The 24008-nt window shown below is 38.2% G+C and overlaps 1 protein-coding gene across 1 annotated transcript in view; it reads left to right on the top strand.

The window, feature by feature from the left end:
* The first annotated feature begins 3595 nt into the window (after positions 1-3595).
* The window catches only part of LOC132287194 (protein BONZAI 1-like), a 44714-nt gene continuing 24301 nt past the window's right edge, over positions 3596-24008 (top strand). Inside the window, exons 1-2 of the mRNA XM_059789729.1 lie at positions 3596-3884; positions 23811-23858. Coding sequence (XP_059645712.1) covers positions 3738-3884; positions 23811-23858 — 195 coding nt within the window. The 5' untranslated portion in view covers positions 3596-3737. The remainder of the gene's footprint in view (positions 3885-23810; positions 23859-24008) is intronic.

The raw sequence follows: 24008 nt of genomic DNA, 5'->3' as shown, positions 1-24008 counted from the left end.
ACGACATATTTTGCTAAATGGGTCATTTTTGACACGAACACGACACGTTTATCTGACACGTTTTGTTAATCGGGTTAATCGTGTCATAATCGAGTTTACAGGGTCAAACACGAATACGGCACGTTTAGTTAGCGGGTCAATCCGTGTCGACACGATTATGACACGAATATGATTAACCCAAACCCTAACCCGTTTATCTCGTGTCGTGTTAGCGTGTCGTGTTAAATATTGCCACCCTTAATCCCTGCATGACATGATTAACAAAATGAGTAAATCGTGTCGATTTATTTACGACTCAAATCTGTCAATCCAAATTCGTTTAATTCGTATTGTGTTCGCATCGTGTTAGCATACCGTGTCAAACTTTGTCACCACTATAGTGAATGATAAATCATTCGAATCTCTTTAAGATTATTGTGAGAATCTTTGTCAGTTCAAAATTAAAAAATCATATGCCATAAAATCATGAATAACTCAAAAGAATAGATGAATACTTTTAGATATTTGAAAGCTAATGGCCTTTCAATTGGTTGATTAAAATCATAATAAGTGCAGGTTGATCTAACAGCAATTTGGAGTTCGAAAAAGTAGAATATGATTCTCATATGACAATGGATAATATTGTGCTTTATTCGTAATTGAATTTTTATTTTATTTTCTAGAAATGATATTTTGAAAACCTCATTATAAATTGCATCACAATTACAAGGAAAAAGAGTTCATAATTTTTAGACATATATACTTCAAAATTATGGAAAAAGGCTTTAATATATATATATTATTTGATATTTTCACTTCTATAAATTTGGGCCAGATGCATATTTCACTATAGTGTAAGTTTTATAGAGACAGTTTAGTTACTTCAATTCTAAAACGTACGGATATGACTTGTGTGGTGATTTTGTGAGCGGGTGTGGCGTGAGCTGGTGCAAGAGGCACTGATAAGCTACCATACTTGACGAGTTACATGTACACAATCTCATATCGCCTGAGTGTGAAAAGGGAAAGTGTTATATATGTAGGCGATGTGGAAAGGGGAAGTACTATACATGTAGGCGTGTCACTCCAATTAGTATAAAGCATTTTGGGTAAAATCTAAGATCAAAACTGCGTGGGCTCTTTTAAAAAAATGATAATAATTACACACTATTATATATACATAGGTAAAGTAAGGGGAGAAAAAAACTCCTTTATAAAAATGTGCAAGAAACATCTCTTATATTTAGTATGCATATATAAATCCCTATAATTTGAAAATTTATAACAAATTGTTCCCTGATAGTCAATTTTGACCAATTTTTTTTTATTATTATTATAAAAATCTCAAAATACCCTTAATAAAATTTATGCATATAAGTGTTTTTTATTATTTTTCTTTCAGGGCATTTTAGGTATATCGGTCTTCAAATTTAGAAAATGTCTTTAATTTGCTCAATTTAAAAAATGCAGGGGGATTTGTTATAATTTGAACACTAAAGGGTTTTGGTACACTCTGTATATCACAGGAATTTTTTGCACTTTACCTTATATACAATAATATTTTTTGCTCATTTTATTTCTACAATTATAGATGAATCACTAATTTGGAGCTTGAGCTAGATGTTTGTTATTTTGATATTTAAATTTTTGTACTTATTATTTCTAATTAACCCATAATATATTTTAAATTTTATTTAATCTCATTGTTCTAAAAATAATAATTGCAAAACCACATTGTCCTATTTTGAAAGCGTCCAAAATGTATCTTTGTCATGTCCAATCAGAAAGTAAAATATTTAAATTGGGTTAAAAAATTAAAAAATATATATTTAAATTGAGTTAAAAAATAATAACCTTGGGTTGTTTGGAAAAAGTCCAACCCGTAAAACCAATCAGAACCAATCTGTGAAAAGTGTTAATCCGATTCGATCAAATTCAATCAGTAAACTAACTGATTAGATTTGATTCAAGTTTTATCAATCTTGATGATCGGATGGGATCAAGTTTAATGCCTAATCCGATTCAATTCGTGATCACCTCCACTGGCTATTAATTGTTAGATAAATAAGGTGATAAAATTATTCCATTGCCCACTTTCAAGAGAAATACTCTCTATGTTATTGAACAGAAAATGTATTAAAAGAGCAATTAAATTATTTTGTTTCCTTGTTTAAGAGACAACTAATGGCGAGGGTGTAACGTGCAAATTTTGTTGATAATTCACCAGGGTTATCCATAAAAAAAAAAAAATAGTATAGAGGGGTTATACGTGTCACAAATAATAGTATGGGGAGTTAATTGTAATTAAGGCTCCGTTTGTTTTGACCTAAAATACTTTCGGATAAAATTTTTCTTTTTCAGATAAAGTATACTTCTTTATTTTTGTTTTTTCAATGTTTGACAAAGGCCTAGGTTGAGATTAAAGTCGAGACCGTCATACGGGCTTGTAAAATAACTTTCTAAAAGTTGATAAGTAAGTTATTTTTATTAGGTTCTAATAGTATTAGTTTTCATCATAAATATTTTAGAATAATTAAACACCAAAAAAATAAAAAAAATGTTCTGTTTATTTGAATGTAAAATATTTTTTTATTTTTCGGTGTTTGATTGTCGTAAAATATTTACGAAGAAAAAAAATATTGAAGCCTAACAAAATTAATTTACTCATTAATTTTCGACAAGTTATTTTATAAGTCTGGTCCTATAGACTCAACTCCAACCTCGATCTACACCTTTGTCAAATACCAAAAAAATAAAAAAAATAAATATTATACCTTAATATATATATATTTTTACTAAAATATTTTATATTGAAACAAATAGAGTTTATAAAAAAATATTTTACATCGATAAATAGACAAGGCCCCCATTCAGTTGAATCAGTCTATGTAATCCGTAAAGCTATCCCTCAAATACCTTATGAAAATAATAATCAACCAAACCTTTATAAAATGAGAAAAACTGTTTTAACACCGGTGGTGACATTTGGACTTGTTTGGTGGACTGCGAGACCAATTTCCTTACCAGCCTGCAAACGAATAGGGCATTCATGTCCTAAGATTTGACTCTTCAATAGACTCTCATTTCGCTGCAATTTCACTAGTCTCTCAAGCCCATTAAGATTAGTGGCGGCTGGTGGCAATATTTTACAAGACACTCTTGACACGATTCTATCATGACAAGTGATAATTGGATTAGAATTTTGTTTAATCATATTCGCTTGGTAATAGTATCAATTTGAATTAACATGATATTTCGTATTTGTGTTAGGATTTCTTGATATTAATAATAATCGTGTCATGTTTGTCTCGACCTATTTAACATAATATTTATACTGTGACAAGATACGAAAACGACCCGCCAACAGTAATTACCACCCTAATTGCTAAGGTCTAATCAGTAATTTCAAGTATGATTTTCTTATATTGAAATGACATGGAACTCCCCCATTTCGCTACCTGTCATATATGATCATTGGGGAGTGTAGGATAAACAGAAATGGCTGCGTCGCACGGGAATGAACCGCCACTCTAATTTGAATGAACGCGCTTTGCTCTGATTCCTAATCTTACGCGGCATGTGGGCCAACCCTTCACCAAATAAAGAAAAAAAAAAAAGGAAAAAAAATGTAGTAATACTCTCTTCACGTTTACAGTCTGTTGATTCAATTCATTTCTTAGTCTGTATCTATCCAACTTTTATTTCTCTCTCCTCTCTCTCTTCGGACAAACTACAAAAGTGCGTGGGCGGCGGCGGCAATGGGCAACTGCTGCTCCGACGTGGCCGGCGGACGGACGGCCGTCGGCGGCACTTCTTCTCAAGCTAATCCAACTGACACTCCAAACGACGCCGTTGATTGCTTTCTCAAGTCCCGTGGCTACCACGGCCAGTTTTCTCAGATCGAGGTTCCTCATTCATCCAATTCTGCTTCATTTTTTTCTTTACATATCCATATAAATATATTCCTTTATATATATATATATATATATATGCAGGTTCTTCGATTTTCTTTTTAGATTTTGAATGTAATGGAATGGAATTGGTAGCACAATTGCATCAGTAGTAGTTGAATTTTAAGAGTTCAATTCCATTTGCAAGTGATCTTCGTATCAATTTCTATTTCAAGTGAGGCTGTCATTAATTTTGAAGCAAAAGAATGGACTATGGAGTACGTTGTGGATTCACTTATCAGTTTAGATCAACTATCTCGTTCTTGGGTCATTTATATGGCCTTATTGCAAATTGATTTGAAGCAAGTCATACTTGATAGTGCACATCAGGTGCGAGAAATTGAATCCATTTTGCATCCATGTTTCTTGTGTGGCAACTCACACATCTCAACATCCTCAATTTGAATGCTTCTTCTTATATAGACTTTCCGATGCACAATTTCTATCAGCTTGCAGTTATGTAATATAAGATATGGCTGACCTTTGGCAACCAAACTAATAGTTTTCTATTTTTTTAATATGCAGTCACAATAACTTTTGGGTTTTCTATTCATCATTTTCTTCACTCTCCCTCTTCATTCTCTTATAATTGATGGATCGAAAATTATATAGCATATCATTTTTTATATATTTGTAGCCATTACTTTTCCCTTATTTACTCAATTACACTTATTTCAAGTCTTGTTTATGTGAATTTTTGATTTGTAACCGTTTTTCTCTATTTATATTTATTTATTTTTTCAGTTTTTGAGTTTATCTTTACTCTAATCTTGTCAACTAAAACCACCAAGGGTTTAGCCAAGTGATATTTAGTCCTCCTTGCAAATGGAAGTTTAAGGGTTTGAGTTCCCAATGGGGCAATCATGGGTGTGCCCAAATTTACCCAAGGAAAAAAAAAATATTTCAACTATACCTTTATTATCATTATGAGATCTTTATATAGGGCCATTCCATAATAGTAAAGTCTTTGGGCAACTATTATGACTATCACAGGTTTCATCCTGGGAGGTCACGATTTTAAGTATCCGTCTTTCTCTTGTTAGCACTCAGATTTTATTTATTTTCAGTTCGTCTGTTTGCCTCTCTACATGTGAGAGGGTATCATAGGTGAAGGCATGGTGTGGAGTTTGATATACCATTTTTTTTTTGTTTGAAAAGGATCTTGATACACATTGTTGGTCACTCTCCTTATCACTTAAGTAGTAAGGCAACCAACCATCTAACAACGATAAGATACTATATGCCATTGTTCCTCTTTTAAAATTTCTGAGTTCATTCATAATTGATGCAAAAAGATAGGAGCTATGTTTAGCCCTTGATGTAAGTCTATTATGCTACAACATGTTATGCTTTTTGTGTAAATATATATATCTATATATATTGTTCATTTTTCTATATATATATATTTCCCTTGTTACTTCATAAATGTTTAATGGGTATCTTTCTTCTTCTCTTAAAACCTCTATTATGTAACTCTTTCTCTTCACTCTACAAAATTGCATGTTAGATCTCTTGTGTTTGAAGCCTTCTAAATTTATTGATACTGTTATGTAACACTTTACTCTTCACTCAATCTTTATTTATTTATTTATTTCTGATAAATACTTTACTCTTCACTCAATCAATAATCACTAGAACTTTATAATTTGTTTCTAGGGTCATAAAGCGATAGTTATTGTAGCTATATGTATCACCTTTGTGCTTATACATTAATATTGGAATACAAGGGTGGAGATGTTTTTTCTTTTGTGGGTTTGCTGATAACAACTAGTTTATAGTAGTAATTTTTGGTTTAAAACTTAAAAAGATGAACTTCGTTGCAATACATTTCAATAACATTTAAGTCCTGGTTATAGAGCTCCGATTACATAAGGCTAGTGGTGGGACTTGGGTGGGTCTAACAACCCGATTTCTGCCCAAAAATTTTACGGGAGTGGGCAAGGTAATTGAGACCATGGGATGGGATGGGACTGGGTTTAAACTTTAAAGCCCAAATTTATTTTGGATGGGATTTGGGCAAAGGTTTTACTAACTCGAAGAACCCGAGGAACTCGAAGAACCCGAAATATACAAAGAGTTTATAACTTTTATATTTTTAAGATTATACATATTTATGTAAAATAAAGCTAAAATTAGATTATTTATAGTATCATCAATCATAGATTCCTGGGTCTTCACCAACTTTGACACGATTACTTTAAAATCTTATAAGAATATACATAAAATAATAAAATTTTAGCTAAGGAAACAAATAATAAAGAATTTAAGATTTTTATATACTTTGACATTTTATTGTATTAGTTATTAAAATTTGGGATGACGCAAGAAACCTGAAAAATACGTGAGACCTGTGCGGCATGGCGTAACTTAAGATGCGATGGGTTTCTTGAGACCTGGGCTTGGCGCGGGCTAGGGTGTTAGAACCTTGGGTTTATCGTGGGCACCCCTCTATAAAGCGTTAAAAGGGTTGAACCGCTTTGTTGCCCAAGTAACGACACTGGAGAGGGGGGTGGGGTGAATAGAGTCTTAGCAAACAATGGTCAATTTTTAATTTAGATTAACATGCAAGTACTAAGCTTAACTTTCTTGACAATTGTTGAATAAAGCAATCTGAATTTTAAACCTCAACTAACAACATTTATCAAGAAATTAATCATGCTAAACTTTAAGCAATAAATATAAGAGATAGAGATAGAGATTGCAAACAAGTACTCAACGATTTTAGCGAGGTTTGGAAACTCCTACTCCTCGGCTTAAGACCCCTCTTGAGACTTCCCAATCCACTATGGCTTCTCCTTACGGGTGGAGAGCAAACCTTTTACAAGAAGCACCTCTTTGCTTCAAAGTGCTAAGAGAAACACCTTCTCTTAGTCTTCCTTGGACCACACTAGTCCTTACAAGATTTGAAGAAGATAAATGAAGTACAAGATGATCTCTCTCAGATCTGAAGTACAAATTTCAGCTCACTCTAGAGTATATATGAATAGATTGAAGCTCAATACTCTTTACGGATGTATAGTGTGTGAATGATGATACAAAGGCTTTATGATTGCAAGGATATGATTCACAATGGTTGCAATACCTTTTTATGAAGATCACAAGTCATTATATAGAGTATCAGATGAATTTGATATGTATTCTAGCTGTTGGACACAGTTCGAGGTAAAATAGCCGTTCAAAATTTGAATCTACGTTAGTTCGGTCGTCTGAAATAAAACACCATTGTGTTTCGGTCGTCCGAAATGGTTTAAGGTTGGCCATCATTCTTTGTTTCGGTAGACCGAAATAATCTTCCTTTTGTTTTGGTCGTCTGAAATGGTTTAAGGTTGGCCATCATTCTTTGTTTCGGTAGACCGAAATAATCTTCCTTTTGTTTTGGTCGTCTGAAATGGTTTAAGGTTGGCCATCATTCTTTGTTTCGGTAGACCGAAATAATCTTCCTTTTGTTTTGGTCGTCTGAAATGGTTTAAGGTTGGCCATCATTCTTTGTTTCGGTAGACCGAAGTAATCTTCTTTTTGTTTCGGTCGTCCGAAACATCTTCCTCCTTTGTTCCAAAACATTCCGTTAGAATCGGCTCGTCCGATTCATTTGCTTCTTTTATTTCGGTCGTCTGAAACACCTAGTAGTATTCTTTCATTAACTTATTTCGGTAGACCGAAATGAATTGGTCCTTTGTTTCGGTAGGCCGAAATAACTTAGAAGCTTTGTTCCAAATTCTTTGTTAGGGTCGGTCGACTGTTTCAAGTTATCCTTCCATTTCGGTGACCGAAATGGAACTTCAATTTTTAGGAACATGTTTTGATGATATTCAAATTTAGTCTAATGTTCCTTAAGCTTGATGAATGAGGTTCTATGCATGATTATGGATATGTGATTTTCAAAATGTTCATACATGCTTTAGCAAAGGGTCCTATTCACTCACCAACTTAGCTACCCTTTTTCATTAGTATTTGCATGATCGTTTGACTGCTTGACTAATCTTGATAGCTTCCTTTTAGATCTTGATTTCTTGGCGACCTTTTCATGTATCTTTTATGATGCTCCTTTTCTTTTGAGTTCACCATGTAATGTCTTGACTTGATGAACGCTTAGATCTGTAATTTTCTCAAGGTAGACATTAGAACACATAGAACATCATTAATGAATTATGATCATCAAAAGCCTTGGATTCAAGGTCAACACGCTTTATGGATGCTGAAGTGGTGGAAAAGGGAGAAGACTCTGAAGAAGAATTTTCACTCATTTGGCCTGCAATCTATCGTTTGTTTCTGTTATAAAGGAGAGGGATAGGCAGTCGGGAAACCTTTCGGAGGGTGACATGTGGATTTTGCCACGGGAGGGGTGTGACTCCATGGATGGAAAGCTGCTGGTTCTTTTGGTAGTGGTGGGTCTCGAGTTGGGGAGGGATGAGATTTTTGTTGTTGTGGAAGGAGAGGGTGGGGAAAATAGGGATAATAGGGAGGTGTGGGTGAGGGATAATGCCGGGCCTTAGGACTCCCTTTTTGGCTTTGGCCCTTGTATAGCTCTTGGAATGCGTTCCCCTTTTGAATGCTTTCTAATACACTTTTACTTATCAAAAAAAGGGATAATGCTGGCCTGTGGGCAATCTCCTTGGAGTGACCTATGGAGGCGAGGATGGTCAGGCCATCGGTATGTTTCACTCCATTGATGAAAACTGGAAAAGGGAAGGAAAGGTGAGGACTCCTCCTGAGAGAGTGGAGAGGGAGGTGCGAAACCTCATTTAGGGGGGTATGGGGTGGGCTCGAGAGGGGTAGAGGGAGGAAGAGAGGTAAGGTAGCTTAATTGTGTGCTCATGAAGTTCCGTGTCATATCGTGGAATGTTTCTGGTCCTCAATGACCTGATGGAAACAAAGGTGGTGAAGTTGGCAGTCCGCAAATGGGGAGCGCATGTGGTGTGCTTTTAGGAGACAAAGCTTGCCTCGGTTTCGTATAGGGTGGTTAGGAGCCTTTGGTGTGGGGGATTCGTGGATTGGGTGTCATTGGATGCTATGGACACTTCAGGGGGCATTTTTGTGATGTAGGATAAAAGATGGGTGTCCAAGCAGGACGTGTGGATGGGAAGATTCTTAGAGTCCCGGGAGTTTTCCATAGAGGAGGACAACTTTCTATGGGCTCTTTAGGTGTTTATGGTCCTATAGAGGATAGGGAGCGGTACTTGCTGTGGGAGGAACTTGGCTCTGTTCGGAGGAGATGGCCTAATCCTTGGTGTGTTGGAGGGGATTTTAATGTAATACGTTCCCCGATGGAGAGGTCGACAGGGGGTGTGTGGAGATGGACTTTGGCGATGGAGCATTTCTCAGAATTCATTGACGGCTTCCTTTTAATTGACTTGCCACTAGAGGGAGCGTCTTTCACTGGTGCAACGGTAGATTTTCTCTTACCTTGTCTCCATCTGGATAGATTCCTTTTATCTGGAGATTGGGAGGAGAATTTCCCAGATGTGGTTCAGGAGGCATTGGCTAGACCCACGTCAGATTATATTTCGTTGGTTTTAGATTGTGGTGGGTTATGGAAGAGGGGTTCTCCTATCACATTTGAGACTATATGCCTTCGGGCAAAGGGCTTTAAGGAAAGAGTTCGCTCTTGGTGGAAGAGTTTTGATATTGTTACAATAAACGCAATGAACTAAGCAACAATTACAAAACACGATAGAAAAATAAACACACCAAGCAAAACACACAAAGATTTATACGTGGTTCGACAAAGCCTACGTCTATGGGGGAGATTCGGCGAAAGTCTTCACTATGTGTAAAATAGGAGATTATTAGTTTCAGCCCCTCACTCTCAATTATGTACGAATTTCAGTGTCTCTCTTACATCCACTCCAAACCCTATATGCCCTTATATATTGGGTTACAAGAGAGTACTAATTAGTGACCACAACCTATGAGCAAAAACGGGTAAAAAATAACCCCCGGAGCTTTGGCGGGCTTGAGCCCACACAAAGCTCATCAAACGGGTCATCGGGTCGTAACTCGGCACCAAATTTGGGCCACAACATCACAAATCTCCACCTTTGCTTGAATTACGCCAAGCTTCACAATCTCCAGTCACTCCTTTCGCCTCGTCCACATGCCCCTTAGGGCCTCAGTAACTGCAAGTACCAATCAAGTCCAGACAGTGTCTGAACTTGAAGGTAGGGATGACCTTTAGTCATCATATCTGCCAGATTCTTTGTTGTCCCAATCTTCCTCACTGCAATAGCACCCTGTGCAACCACATCTCTGATGAAGTGAAACCTGACATCAATGTGCTTGGTCCTCTCATGGAACATCTGATTTTTAATTAGATGTATGGCACTTTGGCTGTCGCAAAACATAGTCAAATCATCCTGTTGTAAGCCCAAATCACCAACCAAGCCTCTCAACCATATAGCTTCCTTCACTGCCTTTGTAGCTGCCACGTACTCAGCTTCGGTAGTAGACAATGCAACTACGGGCTACAAAGTAGCCTTCCAACTGATCACCCTCCCACAAAGAGTGAAGACATACCCTATCAAGGATCTCCTCTTATCAAGATCTCCATCATAATCCAAATTAACATATCCAACAACACTACCACACGTGCTGCTGCCTCTGTCATAGGCTAAGCCAACATCTGCAGTGCCTCGCAAGTACCGCAATATCCACTTCACAACATGCCAATGGACCTTCCTAGGTCCATCAATGTATTTGCTCAATACACTAACTGCATGTGACATGTCTGGCCTAGTGCACACCATAGCATACATGAAGCTACCAACTGCACTAGCATAAGGAACACGAGACATGTGTTCCACCTCCTCCTCGGTCTGTGGTGACAATCGTGCTGAAAGTCTAAAATGGGCAGCCAATGGAGTACTCACAGGCTTTGACGCTTGCATACTGAAGCGTTCCAGCACTTTCTCAATATATTTCCTCTGTGACAAATACAATCTGCCCGCTCCTCTATCCCTGTGAATTTCCATACTCAATATCCTCTTTACAGCACCAAGATCCTTCATCTCAAATTCACCACTAAGCTGAGCCTTCAACTTGTTGATTTTAGACATGTTCTTGCAAGCTATTAACATGTCATCAACATACAACAACAAGTACAAATACGAACCATCTGAGAGCCTCCTGTGATACACACAACTGCCAAACTTACTCATACAGTAGCCATTCCCAACCATAAAGGCGTGAAATCGCTTGTACCATTGCTTAAGAGACTACTTCAGCACATAGAAGGACTTCTTTAGTAGGCAAACATGATCTTCCTTTACCAGAATCTCAAACCCCTTAGGCTGATGCATATAAATTTGCTCTTCCAACTCACCATGCAAGAAAGCAGTCTTAACATCAAGCTGCTCAAGTTCCAAGTCATACAGAGCAACCATAGCAAGTAACACCCGGATTGAACTATGTTTCACCACAGGAGAAAACACTTCATTGAAGTCTACCCCTTCCCTCTGTGTATAGCCCTTCGCCACCAAGCGTGCCTTGTACCTCACATCTTCCACCCCTGGAGTTCCTTCCTTTTTCTTGAAGACCCATTTACAACCCACAATCTTTTGTCCCTTAGGCTTCTTAACTAGCTCCCAAGTTTGATTCTTATGAAGAGACTCAATCTCCTTACTCATGGCAACAGACCACTGTGCTGATTCTCTACTTGTGATGGCCTCATGATAAGTACATGGTACCTACTCATGAATGTCCTTTGCCACACTAAGTGCATAAGCAATTGAATTAGCATGTGAAAACCCATACTTCTCGGGTGGCCTAATATCCTTTCTAGGCCTGTCTTCAGCCACACTATACTGTTGCAACTGTGCATCTCCCTCACATGCTCCACCTGCTCACTGACACCTTGAGCTATCCCTGAATCAACTACCTCCTTCTGCTAAGTAAGTATCGCAGACTCTAAAAGGTCACATCCTTGCTAACAAGTATCTTCTTTCCTGAAGCTGCCGGGCACCATAATCTGTATCCTTTGACCCCGGGCTGATAACCATAATATGCTTTTCTTAGCCCTCGGTTCAAGCTTCCCCTCATTTAAATGAGCATACGCTGGACACCCAAATACTCTCAGATTATTGTAATTAGCAGGATAACTAGACCATACCTCCTCCGGAGTCTTACAGTCGATAGCAGTCGATTGACACTGGTTCACCAAGTAACTAGCTATAGAAACAACTTCAGCCCAGAACCCTTCGTCTAACCTTGCATTGGACAACATACACCGTGCCCTCTCCAATAGTGATCTGTTCATCTGTTATGCAACTCTATTCTATTGTGGAGTCTTCCTCACTGTTTGGTGCCTCACAATCCCGCGAGTCTTGCAGAACTCGTTAAATTTTCCATCACAAAATTCCAAGCCATTGTCGGTCACCTGTGTTCCAGTCTGCTTCTCAATCAAGGTCTTCCGCTACTTGAAGATAACAAAGGCCTCATTCTTATGCTTCAGAATGTAAATCCAAACTTTCCGAGAAAAGTCATCAATCAACGTCATTATATATCTACTACCACCATGTGAAGTAACCTGAGAGGGAACCCAAAAAAAAAAGAGTATAATCCACCATACCCTTGGTTCTGTGAATTCCTGTACTAAACTTCACTCTGCACTGCTTCCCGAATGCACAATGCTCACAGAAATCTAGCTTCCCAATTTTCTAACCACCAAGCAGACCCTGTTTACTAAGAGCTTCCGTCCCCCTCACTCATATGCCTAAGCCACATATGCCACAATCTGGTAGTAACTGAATCTGGATCCGAGGATGATATAGCAACTGAACCCGTGACTATACTACCCTGAAGAGCATATAAACCATGCTTCTTCAGTCCCTTAATCACCACAAGAGCACCCTTTGAAACCCAAATGACTCCACTTCCAGCCTCGTAAGTGGATCCGATGGAATCCAGCGTACCCAGAGAAATCAAATTCTTTCTCAGTTCTAGTACATGCTTGACATCAGTCAATGTCCTCACTATGCCATCATACATCTTGATTTGAACTGTACCAAGACCTATAACCTTGCATACTGCATCATTCCCCATTAGAACTTCCCTTTCATCAATAAATCGATAAGAGGTAAATCAGTCCCTGTTTGGACAAGCATGAAACGAGGAACCCGAATCAAGAATCCACTTATTACAAGAGTTGCCAACTGAAATCGTGAGAACGTTACCACCATTTGAATCATTACCCTCTGCAACAGCCAAACTATCAACTTCAGAAGATTTTCCCTTTCACTTCTTACGTTGCAGACAATCTTTCCTGAAGTGCCCTTCCTTGCGATAGATGTAGCACCTCAGCACCTTCGTTTTGTTCTTAGACCTAGAACGATTTTTGCTACCAGATCCTTCCTTCTGATTTATTCTCCTTCTAACAACCAACCCCTCTGCTGAACTTTTTGTATTGCCCTCACACACCCTTTTCTGCAACTCTTTGGAATTCAGAGCTGCCTTCACGTCTTCCATGGACAAAGCAGTTCTGCCATACATCATCGTATCGACAAAGTTCTCATACGAGGCTGGTAGAGAACACAACAGAATAATAGCTTGATCTTCATCCTCTATCTTGACATCAATATTATTCTAGTACATTATGATACTGTTTACCTCGTCAAGATGGTCTTTCATAGACGAACCTTCATGCATGTGAAGAGTGAACAACCGCTTCTTTAGATACAAGCGGTTCGCAAGAGATTTCGTCATATACTGGGACTACAACTTATTCCACAGTCCATCTACCGTAGTCTCTGCAGCAACTTTTCGCAGAACCTCATTACTCAAGCACAACAAAATTGTACTGTGTGCTTTCTCCATAACCTCATCGTTGTCCTTAATCTTTTCTGGCAGTGCATCCTTCCCCTTCAGCGCCTTGGATAACCCTTGTTGAACCAACAGAGCCTGCATCTTAACCCGCCACAGGTTGAAATCGTTTCTGTCGTGTTAAACATCTCAATTTTCAGAAACTTGGACGCCATCCCTCTTTTGAACCGAAAGCTTTGATGCCAGTTTGTTACTTTGTTATGACAAACGTAGCGAACTAAGCAATAATTACGAAACACGACAGAAAAATAAACACACCAAGTAAAGAACACAAAGATTTATACGTGGTTCGGTAAAGCCTACGTCCACGGCGAAGATCCGGCGAAAGTCTTCACTATGTGTAAAATAGGAGATTACAAGTTTCAGCCCTTCTTTCAATTTTGTACTAATTTTAGTGTCTCTCTTACACCCATTCCAAACCCTAAACACCCTTATATATTGGGCTACAAGAGAGTACTAATTAGGGTCCACAACCTATGAGCAAAAAAGGCCCCATAGCTTTGGTAGGCTTGGGCCCACACAAAGCTCATTAAACGGGTCGTTGCGACCGGGCACCAAATTCGGGCCACAGCATCACAAGTATGAGTGGCATATTGAGTTTTTCCCTTGCGGGTAAACTTCGGCTTCTGAAAGAAGACATTAAGAGGTGGAACAAGGAGGTTGTTTGGGAACTTGGAATGGAGGAAGAGTAGAACTTTGTGTGGGATTGATCGTTTTGAGGGCTTGGGAGGGACCTCGAGGAAGCGGTAAGGCGCAAAAAGGAGGAATGTCAGGTTGAGATTGCAGAGATTGCTATTTCGGAGGAGATTTCTTGGAGGCAGAAATCTTGTACTTGTGGCTTAAGGAAGGCAACAAAAATACGAGGTTCTTACATAGACTTGCGAATGCTCATTGGAGGGGTAACCACATGGGGAGAATCTGAGTTGACGGGGAGGTGTTTTTTAAGGAGGAGGTGGTGTGTAGGGCGATCGCTTTTTTTAATCAGAAGTTGTACACAGAGACTTCTAGTTGGAGATCTTTGCTCGAGGGACTGCATTTGATCTCTGACACTGATAGAGGTGGTTTGGAGAGGCCCTTTTTCGAAGAGGAAGTGGTGCTGGCGCTGAAGAGTTGTAATGGGGATAAAGCCCAGGATCGGATGGCTTCACTATGAGATTCCTTCTGGAGTTAGGAGGTGGTCTGGCCGAGGTGATGGACTCTTTCCAAGCATTTCATTCTCAAGGTTGGTTTGAGAAATGCTTGAATGCCTCTTTCATTATTATCATCCCTAAGAAAGAGAAGAGGGGGGGGGGGGGGGGGGGGGGGGGGGGCCCCGCATTGATGTGAGGGATTCTAGCCTATTAATTTGGTAGGTTGTATGTATAAGCTAATAAATATGGTTCTACCTTTGAGATTGAGGGAGGTCATGGATGGATTCGCAAAATGCCTATGTTGGGGGTCGCTAGATTTTGGTTGCAGTCCTTAGGCTAGTGTGTCGATTTCAGATTGGTTTGAGAAATGCTTGAATGCCTCTTTCATTACTATCATCCCTAAGAAAGAGAGGAGGGGGGGCGATTGATGTCAGGGACTTTAGCCTAATAATTTGCTAGGTTGTATGTATAAGCTAATAGATAAGGTTCTACCTTTGAGATCGAGGGAGGTCATGGATGGGATCATTTTTGATTCGCAAAATGCCTATGTTGGGGGTCGCTAGATTTTGGTTGCAGTCCTTAGGCGAGTGTGTCAATTTTAGATTGTGTAGCGAGGTTCCCGGAGTTTTATGCAAGCTTGACATTGAGAAGGCTTATGATCATGCTAGCTGGAGCTTCTTACTCTATTTGCTGGAGAGGATTGGGTTCGTGGAGAGGTGGAGGAGATGGATTGAATTCTGCATTTTCATGGTTCAATTCTCAATTTTGGCGAATGGTTCTCTGACTAGGTTCTTCAGTAGCTCTTAGGGTTTGAGGCAGGGTTCTTCGCTCTCTCCCTTTTTATTCCTTATTGTGATTGAGGCTCTCAATAGGTTGACGAGGAGGGCAACTGACTTGGGTTTCATCAGAGGCTTTAGGGTGGGCAACTAACTTTTATAGTTAGTTGGAGATATCCCACCTGTAATTTGCCAATGATACTTTAGTTTTTTGTGATGTTGAGATATTTGAGATGTGTTTTGATTTGGTTTCAAGTTATCTATGGCTTGGAAGTGAAAGTGGGGAAGAGTGTCATAGTCCCAGTTGGGAAGGTTCCGGAGATTTCCTCCATTGCAGACATTCTTGGGTGCAGTGTTGACTCTTTTCCCATTTCGTATCTAAGGTTACCTTTGGGGGTGTCTTCAAGGAGAGTGGATGGCTGGGACCCTGTTGTGGAGAGGTTTAAGAGGAGGCTGGTGGGGTGGAAGAAGCAGTATATGTCAAAAGGTGGGAGGGCCATCTTGTTGAAGAGCACGTTGTCATGCCTTCCTACTTATTTCCTCTCTTTCAGATTCCCTCTTTTGTGGCTAGGAGGATTGAGAAACTTCCAACGGAAGTTCCTTTGGGGTGAGTATCATTTGGTTCGTTGGGAGTAGGTTTGTAGATTGATCTGGGGATCAGGAGACTGGAGCCTTTCGACAAACCCCTTTTGAGTAAGTGGTTGTGGAGGTCTGGTGCGGAGAGGCACAAATTTTGGAGTGGGGTGATTGCTTGCAGATTTGGTGAGGAGAGAGGAGATTGGTGCTCTTTTGAGGTGAGGATCCCAGGTGGTGTTGGTCATCCGAAAGGGGTGAGATGAACAGTCTAAACATATTAGATTCAGAGTTAGGGATGAGAGGAGAATCTGATTCTGGTAGGCCATCTGGTGTGGCGATCGGTCTTTAGCTTGCTCGTATCCCAGACTTTTTAGGATTGCCGTGGATATACACGCCTTGGTGTCTGACAATTTTCAGCTTGATACCGGGAGAACGACTTGGTATGTTTGATTCTTGAGGCATTTTCAGGATTGGGAGTTGGAGGACGCCTTTGGGTTCTTGGAGCTGTTGTATTGCCAGGAGGTTGTGGCTGATGGGTTGGACTCCCAGACTTGGGTTCCCTTTTATTAGGGGCCCTTTGTTGTCCGCTCTTTCTATAAGGGCCTTTTTGATGCTCTAGGGATTGCTTTCTCGCGGAAGGCTGTTTGGCGTTCCAAGGCCACCCCTACGGTGGCCTTTTTTGTTTGGATGGCAGTTTTGAGGAGGATTCTGACTCTGGATAACCTGAGAAGGAGAAGACAAGTGGTAGTCAACTGGTGTTGGATGCGTAAGCGAGATGAGGAGACAACTGGTCATCTTCTACATTGTTCATCGGCATAGGATAGCTAGAGCTTATTATTGGGTTTGTTCGGGGTCAGTGGGCCATGGACTGATGCCTTGGTCCTCTAGAGGTTTGATTGAGGCTTAGAAAGGTGTATTGTGGGTGCCCAAGCCCGTGATTTTTGCAGGGAAGCGTCTCTGTGTGTTTGGTGGTGCTTATGGTTAGAACAAAATAGGAGATCCTTTGAGGGAGAGGAAATTCCTAGCGGAGTGCTGAAGTTCTCTATTCTTAGTTCTCTTTTTTGTTGGGTTCTTGGGAGAAATTGTAGATCCATGAGGGAGATAGTTGATTTTTTGGACTCTTTGAGAGTTTAGGGGCCCTGTTTGGCCTCGTGTAGCTTTTGCGGATTGCGTTTCCCATTTGAACACTTTCTAATACAATCTTACTTATAAAAAAAAAAAAAAAACATTTATTTTGTTATAAATTGACCACATTAATGGGAACATTAAAAGCATACGTAGATGCAAGAAAATTAAATACAATTTTAAATTGGAAGTTGCTAGAATGATAAAACCCTTATGTTTTGTAATTGGTGCATAAGGTCCACGGAACTAAACCCAGAGGGGGAGTGAATAGGTCTTGTAAAACAATTTAATTTCTTGTAAATAAATTTGCTATTAGCTTGAATTTTAACTGAATAAACAGAAATTTAAACTATCATGCAAAATAACCTGTTCATGCAAACCATAAAAATAAAGCAGTAAAGCAAATAAATGGGCACTAGATTTTTACGTGGAAAAATCCTTAACTGAGAGTCAAGAAAGCACATGTTCTTGTCAAGGCAAACAAATCCACTATCAAGAAAGAGATACACCCTAGATTACAGTGCAGTACCCTGGAACTCCTAGTTACATTTAGACATAGTAGAACACCAAACCTTCAGTCCTTCAGAGATTTTCAGGTCGTCCTTCAGAGACAACATTCAGTCCTCATGAATTTGCTACTTAGTGATAAGTCTCAGCCCCTAGTCGTCCAGTTAACAATCTGGTATTGATTGCTTAGATGTGCTTAATAAGCTGGTGTAGCGTACCAACGAATGTATCAACACGTAGGACAACTCACCAATATACTAATGTATATAATGGATGTTAAAAAGAGAGATGCATTTTTGATCCCGCTCTCAAAGATATATGTAAATCATATATATGAGATGTTAATCTTGTGTATCTAAATGAAATTAATCTCTCTGCAGCTCTATTCTTGTTTTCTCTAGGTATTTTGAGATAATAAGTATATATAGGCAACCTAACTGGATTTGAAAATAGAGTTTAAGTCTCAGCCCCCAGTCGTCCAGTTAACAATCTGGTATTGATTGCTTGGATGTGCTTAATAAGCTTGTGTAGCGTACCAACGAATGTATCAACACGTAGGACAACTCACCAATATACTAATGTATATAATGGATGTTAAAAAGAGAGATGCACTTTTGATCCCCGCTTTCAAAGATTTATGTAAATCATATATATGAGATAATAATAAGTATATGTAGGCAACCTAACTGGATTTGAAAATAAAGTTTAAGTCCTAATAGAACACTACAGGATAGACACGATTGGTTGACACAACTCCAGTGAGTCTCAATCGAAAACTCATCGAGAATCCTATAATTCTGTTACTTGTGGAAAATTACAGAATTCATTCTTCATATTTTGTACATGCTCATGCATATTTGGAATCAAAATGATTTTAGTAAACTTTGTAATTAAGATGCCATTTATATGCAATGCATGTACCAAATTTGGTGATTGTGCATCATAGCATGGATTTACCTTATTACCCTTGTTGTAGAAGATTACCAATTTGACCTTTGTTGTAGCTTGATCTTTAACTTGGAGGCAATTAACACTTTATTCACTTTTAACAAATTTCTAACTATCTAGAAATTAAAACAACAATACATTGAACATGTTTTGTTCTACGACATTAGCCATCTAAGTCCTATTGACCTAACACATCTCGCCTTAGTCCTTTCACTCCCAAACTTCCTCTCACCTCTCTCTCTATTCATTGCAAAACCCTCTATCACATGGAATTTTCAGAGCTCTGGTCCTATCTCACTCTTATGTGCGATCTCTCTGTGAAACCAGATATTCCCCCTCTCTCCTCTTTTTGAAGCCCTCGGTCGCCCTTCTCTCTCCACTTTCTTGTCAATCTTGATCCTCTCTGCAATTGGGTAGATTCTACTTGAGCTTGTTGCAAATCTTTAGGGCTGATTGAAATCGCTGCAATCGGTGCGCCGCATTCGGTAGCAAGAACTCCTTGGCGTCACTCAAAGAATATCTAGATTGGGCTTAATGTATACACTATTTACTACATATTGTATATAGTATTCTGCATAGTAATCTGATTATATATATAAGTGTGTATATATATATATATATACTTGTATATATATATATTTTTTGTTTGGTGTATTCTTCTAAGTTCCTTTGACTACTCTTAAATTGAATTACCTATTTATTCTTAGACAGATTAGATATGGAAAGACAGATACTAGTTTATTTTATTGATTCTCTCTTTTCCGGTACCTAAAGCTGAATCTGGAAACAGGTGGGTTGATGTCAGGTAGACTGCCGACTGAAAAATTTATGTTGAATCTCTTTGGTGAATTCTCATTCAAATGAAAACCCTCAAATTAATAAGACAAAAAATTAGGATAGTGACATGGAATATAGGAACATTAACAGACAGGTGTAGTGAACATGTAAAGTCATTAACAAGGAGAAAAATGAATATAATTTGTGCACAGAAAACAAAATGGAAAGGAGATAGGAGGAGAATATAAAATATTCTGCTTAGGAGGTGAAAATAACCAAGGAACGGTGTAGGTATAGTGGTAGTTTATTACATGAGAGAGAAAGTTGTGAAGTAAGAAGACAAGGGGACAAAATAATAGCTATTAAAGTTTTTTTAGAGGTACATATTTTAAAGGTTAAGTGCCAAAAACCCCCTCTTTATATACAAAATGTGCAATACCCCCTTGTTGTTCAATAAACTCCCCTACATTTTTCAATTTGTGCAAATACAGACTTTTGAGGAAATTGAACAGTGAATTGACTAATGGACCATTACAATAAAGAAAAAAAACAAAATAATATTTACTATATATACACTATATGTAAATGAAATTTTTATAAATGAACTTCTGTTTATGCCATCATTGAACCCAATTGTAAATGAGTTGGACGAAGAACCCGAGGCAAAGACACGAAGGCCTTGATGAGGCTTCTGGGCAACTCTTTGGCCGTTCCGGTTGTCTTTGTCCAAGGCAAGCTGGTGGGAGCTATGGGCAGAGTTGTGGCCTTTCACATCAATGGCACTCTTGTTCCACATATCAAGGAGGCTTGAGCTCTCTGGCTTTAATTGAATTTTTAATGTATATATTTATAATAGTTTTAAAGAGAGAAAGAGAACCTAATTACTATATATATATATATATATAGATGTAACATAAACTGAGATTAAGAGGAAGAGGAGTGGGTTTTGTGGGTCTCCTCCTTATCAAAATCGGACACTAATATAATGACTACTGTTTTTTTTTTTTTTCTTCTCCCAACTTTTGGGTCCTTGAACTGGTTCCGTTTTTTTGGTAGATTTCGCTAGCAAGGATGTCTCCGTCCACAACAGTTAACAATAGGTTTTGGATCGATTTCGACTTCCGAATTGCACAAGCAAGCTAGTCCTAATCAACTTTATGATCTCTCCGCAAGGCCAAATCAATTCATCAATTAATGCAAATCCAAACCCAAAGAAACAGAGAGCTATATACTATTAATCCAAAGGCAAACCAAAGAGACAATTTAGAGAGAGAGTGAAAGGATAGAGGAATTTTTTATTTATTTTATTTTATTTCTTGCTTACATCAGCAGTGAGGGCATTTCGGGTTTTTCTTAAAAAAAAATTGGTCAAAATTGATGATAAGGGGGAAATTTGCTCAAAAGGTTGATAATACAGAGTTTTTTATGCCCTTAAATTTTAATAGGGGTGTTTCTTGCACATTTTTTGTATAGCAGGGGTGTTTTTGCACTGAACCCATATTTTAAATATAATTAGTGCATATGCGCCTTAGGGAGCATTATAACCGTTGAAACACAGAGAGAGATAATATATGAAAACGTATATATTATTGAGTGAGTAATACAGTAATACAATGGTGTTTATATATGAGAAGCTACGAGAGTAGGTGAGTGGAGAACAAGTAAACCCTATACTTGGTAATTCTATATATGGTAATGAGGGGTAGGTGAAGGCGGCTACAGAATACAGAAAACCCTAATATACAATGGAATCTAACTGTACACGTGTGACAACTCATACTATAATACTGTACAACACTCCCCCTTTAGCTGGAGAGTAAATGTCAATAACTCCCAGCTTGCTACATATGGAATCAATAGAGTTCTTGGGAAGCGCCCTAGTGAAGATGTCTACCAGAAGAAACAAAAGGTGTAACAATCTCATTCGAGTCAACTTTAGATCGAATGAAATGGCAATCTACTTCAATGTGTTTAGTCCTCTCATCATAGACTAGATTGCTAGCAATATGAATAGCTGCTTGATTGTCACAATGGAGAGGAATTGGGTACTGGACTGAAATCCCAAGTTCCTGTAAAAGAGTTTTCAACCAAGTAAGTTCACAGGTAGTGTCTGCCATGGCACGGTACTCTACTTCAGCACTGGAACAAGCCACAACTGACTGTTTCTACTTCAGTACTTGGTATCATAGTCAAGGTGGTTCGATTGCAATGAGGGCATTGCGAGTTTGACACCACCCATTCGGGAATGGTCTAGGGTGAGAGTGTCCATCCGGGAGATGTCGGGTAGGCAGGGTGATCCGACCTCAATGAGGGCGTTGCGAGTTTGGCACCACCCATTCAGAAACGGTCTAAGGAGACATAGTTGTTTCTTTTTTTTTTGGTCTGAGGAGACATTATTAATTTTTTCATCCACATTGTTTAAACATATGTATGAAGGGGAATGGTCTGAGGAGACGTTGTTGATTCTTCCATCTACATATTTTAAACATGTGAAGGGAAATGGTCTGAGGAGACATTATTGGTTGTTTATGGTCTGAGGAGACATAATTGGTTGTTTATGGTCTGAGGAGACATTATTGATTGTTTATGGTCTGAGGAGACATTATTGATTGTTTATGGTCTGAGGAGACATTTTTGGTTTGTTGATCGACATTTTTAATCGAGTCAGATTTGCACATGGCAACTTGTAGATTCTGAAGATGGGTGTTAGCAAGACCGTGTTTGAAGATGCATTGTCCAAGTTGGGTCCAAGTTGGGCGTCTCAAATATCCACGCACCCACTTGATAGGGAGTATTAGCAAATATGATAGCCACGATTTATGGAATGACTTACCGTATTAGCATAGATCTGATTATGCTATAGAATATGCCATAGAATATTCTATGATTTGATTTAGTTTCCTTTCTTGTAATATGAGCATGTGCTCTTTTTATTCATAAATAATAGAGCTGTGAAATATGTTAGATCACCTCTATTATCATCATCATCACTTTAAGTGGTTGACAGACCTAATATTCTATGATTATATTAATTTTTGATATTTTAACTCACTTTTATTTTTATTTTTTGGGTAAAAAGATATTTATGTAGAATATTATATTTATAGAATAAGGTATTTATGTATACGGAACATAATATTGCAAATTTATTTTTAAAATAAACAAAATAAAATAAATATAATTAAGTTCCTAGTAATTTTTAAAAGAAAAAAAAAATCTAAAAATTAGATCATATTTATAATCTACGACACAAAAAGATGATTTACATGTAGTCATGTATGAATGTAAATCACTTACCCCTTCAAAGAACATTATGATATATTTGAAAGATAGATTCATGAACATGTTAGATATAACAACATTTTCATGTTAGGTCTAGGTCGTCGTCGTCATCATCCTCGCCTTTTCCCAAAAGAAAGGGGCAGACCACACGAATTCTCCTTTTCCTTTCTATTCTATTATACACCATGTCTCCTCTAATATTTATTTTTTTGAAGTCATTTTTAATTACTTCATTCCATTGTTACCTTTGGTCAGATCCGCTATCTCTTTACCTTCTATGCAGACATGTTAGATCTAGGTGGAAAATAGAAATAAAAAAATTACAATTTTACTGATTATTTGCAAGATCCAAATACTTTAGTTGAAGGTCTATGGCCAAAATTTGTTTTTTTGAGTTTCGAAACTGCGATCTAAGGTGTTTGATGTGTTTGGAGGCTAAGAAAATCATTTGGTAGTGAAAGAAATTGGAAAAAGTGGAAAGGTATTAGCTTTTGTTACTCAACTAGCTGACTTGGTCGTGATGGAGCATGGCCGTGATGACGCCATAACGGCTAGTTACACGTGATGGCTTCGTCATTGCTAAGTCGCACCAAGCTGGTTTATGTTAATTAATCAATACCTTGGGATGAATAAGATTTGACCCTCTGAATTGGCTCAAGTTTTGGAACACTGGGCAAACATAATTTTGGCATAAAATCTGAGCCTAAGCTCAAATGACCTGGAACTCGGGATGGTCGGCCTACTAGAATTTTGGGATGAGTGGACTAGTTTTTTGGGTCGGCCCAACCAATGTGAACCTTTATTTAATATACTCTCTAAATAGAGCTCGAGTTCTAATTTTACAGAAACCATGAAAAATGGGATGCATTAAACTCTCTTAGTTATTGTGTCATGTAAATATGTTCTCTGGATCCGCTGCATTAACTTTTCTCAACATTCATGTGCAGTTATCATTCTCTGCTGCAAACTTACGTGATCGGGATGTGCTTTCAAAGGTTTGTTCCTCATTTTGTTGAGAATACTAGGGAGACTTTTCATTGCATTCGTACGATGTAATTTGCAAGTTGCAACTATATCAGGGAAAACATTCATAGTTAACTTTTTGTTCCAATTGCTGTAGTGGTTTGTAATTTAGTTTCATGTCT

This window comes from Cornus florida, unplaced genomic scaffold (assembly GCF_030987335.1).
Source record: "Cornus florida cultivar Cherokee Brave unplaced genomic scaffold, ASM3098733v1 CherokeeBrave_3.0.0_Hap2_Chr11, whole genome shotgun sequence".
NCBI classification, from domain to species: Eukaryota; Viridiplantae; Streptophyta; class Magnoliopsida; order Cornales; family Cornaceae; genus Cornus; species Cornus florida.
Note: the sequence above shows the minus strand (reverse complement) of the source record. Positions and strands in the feature narration are given on the sequence as shown.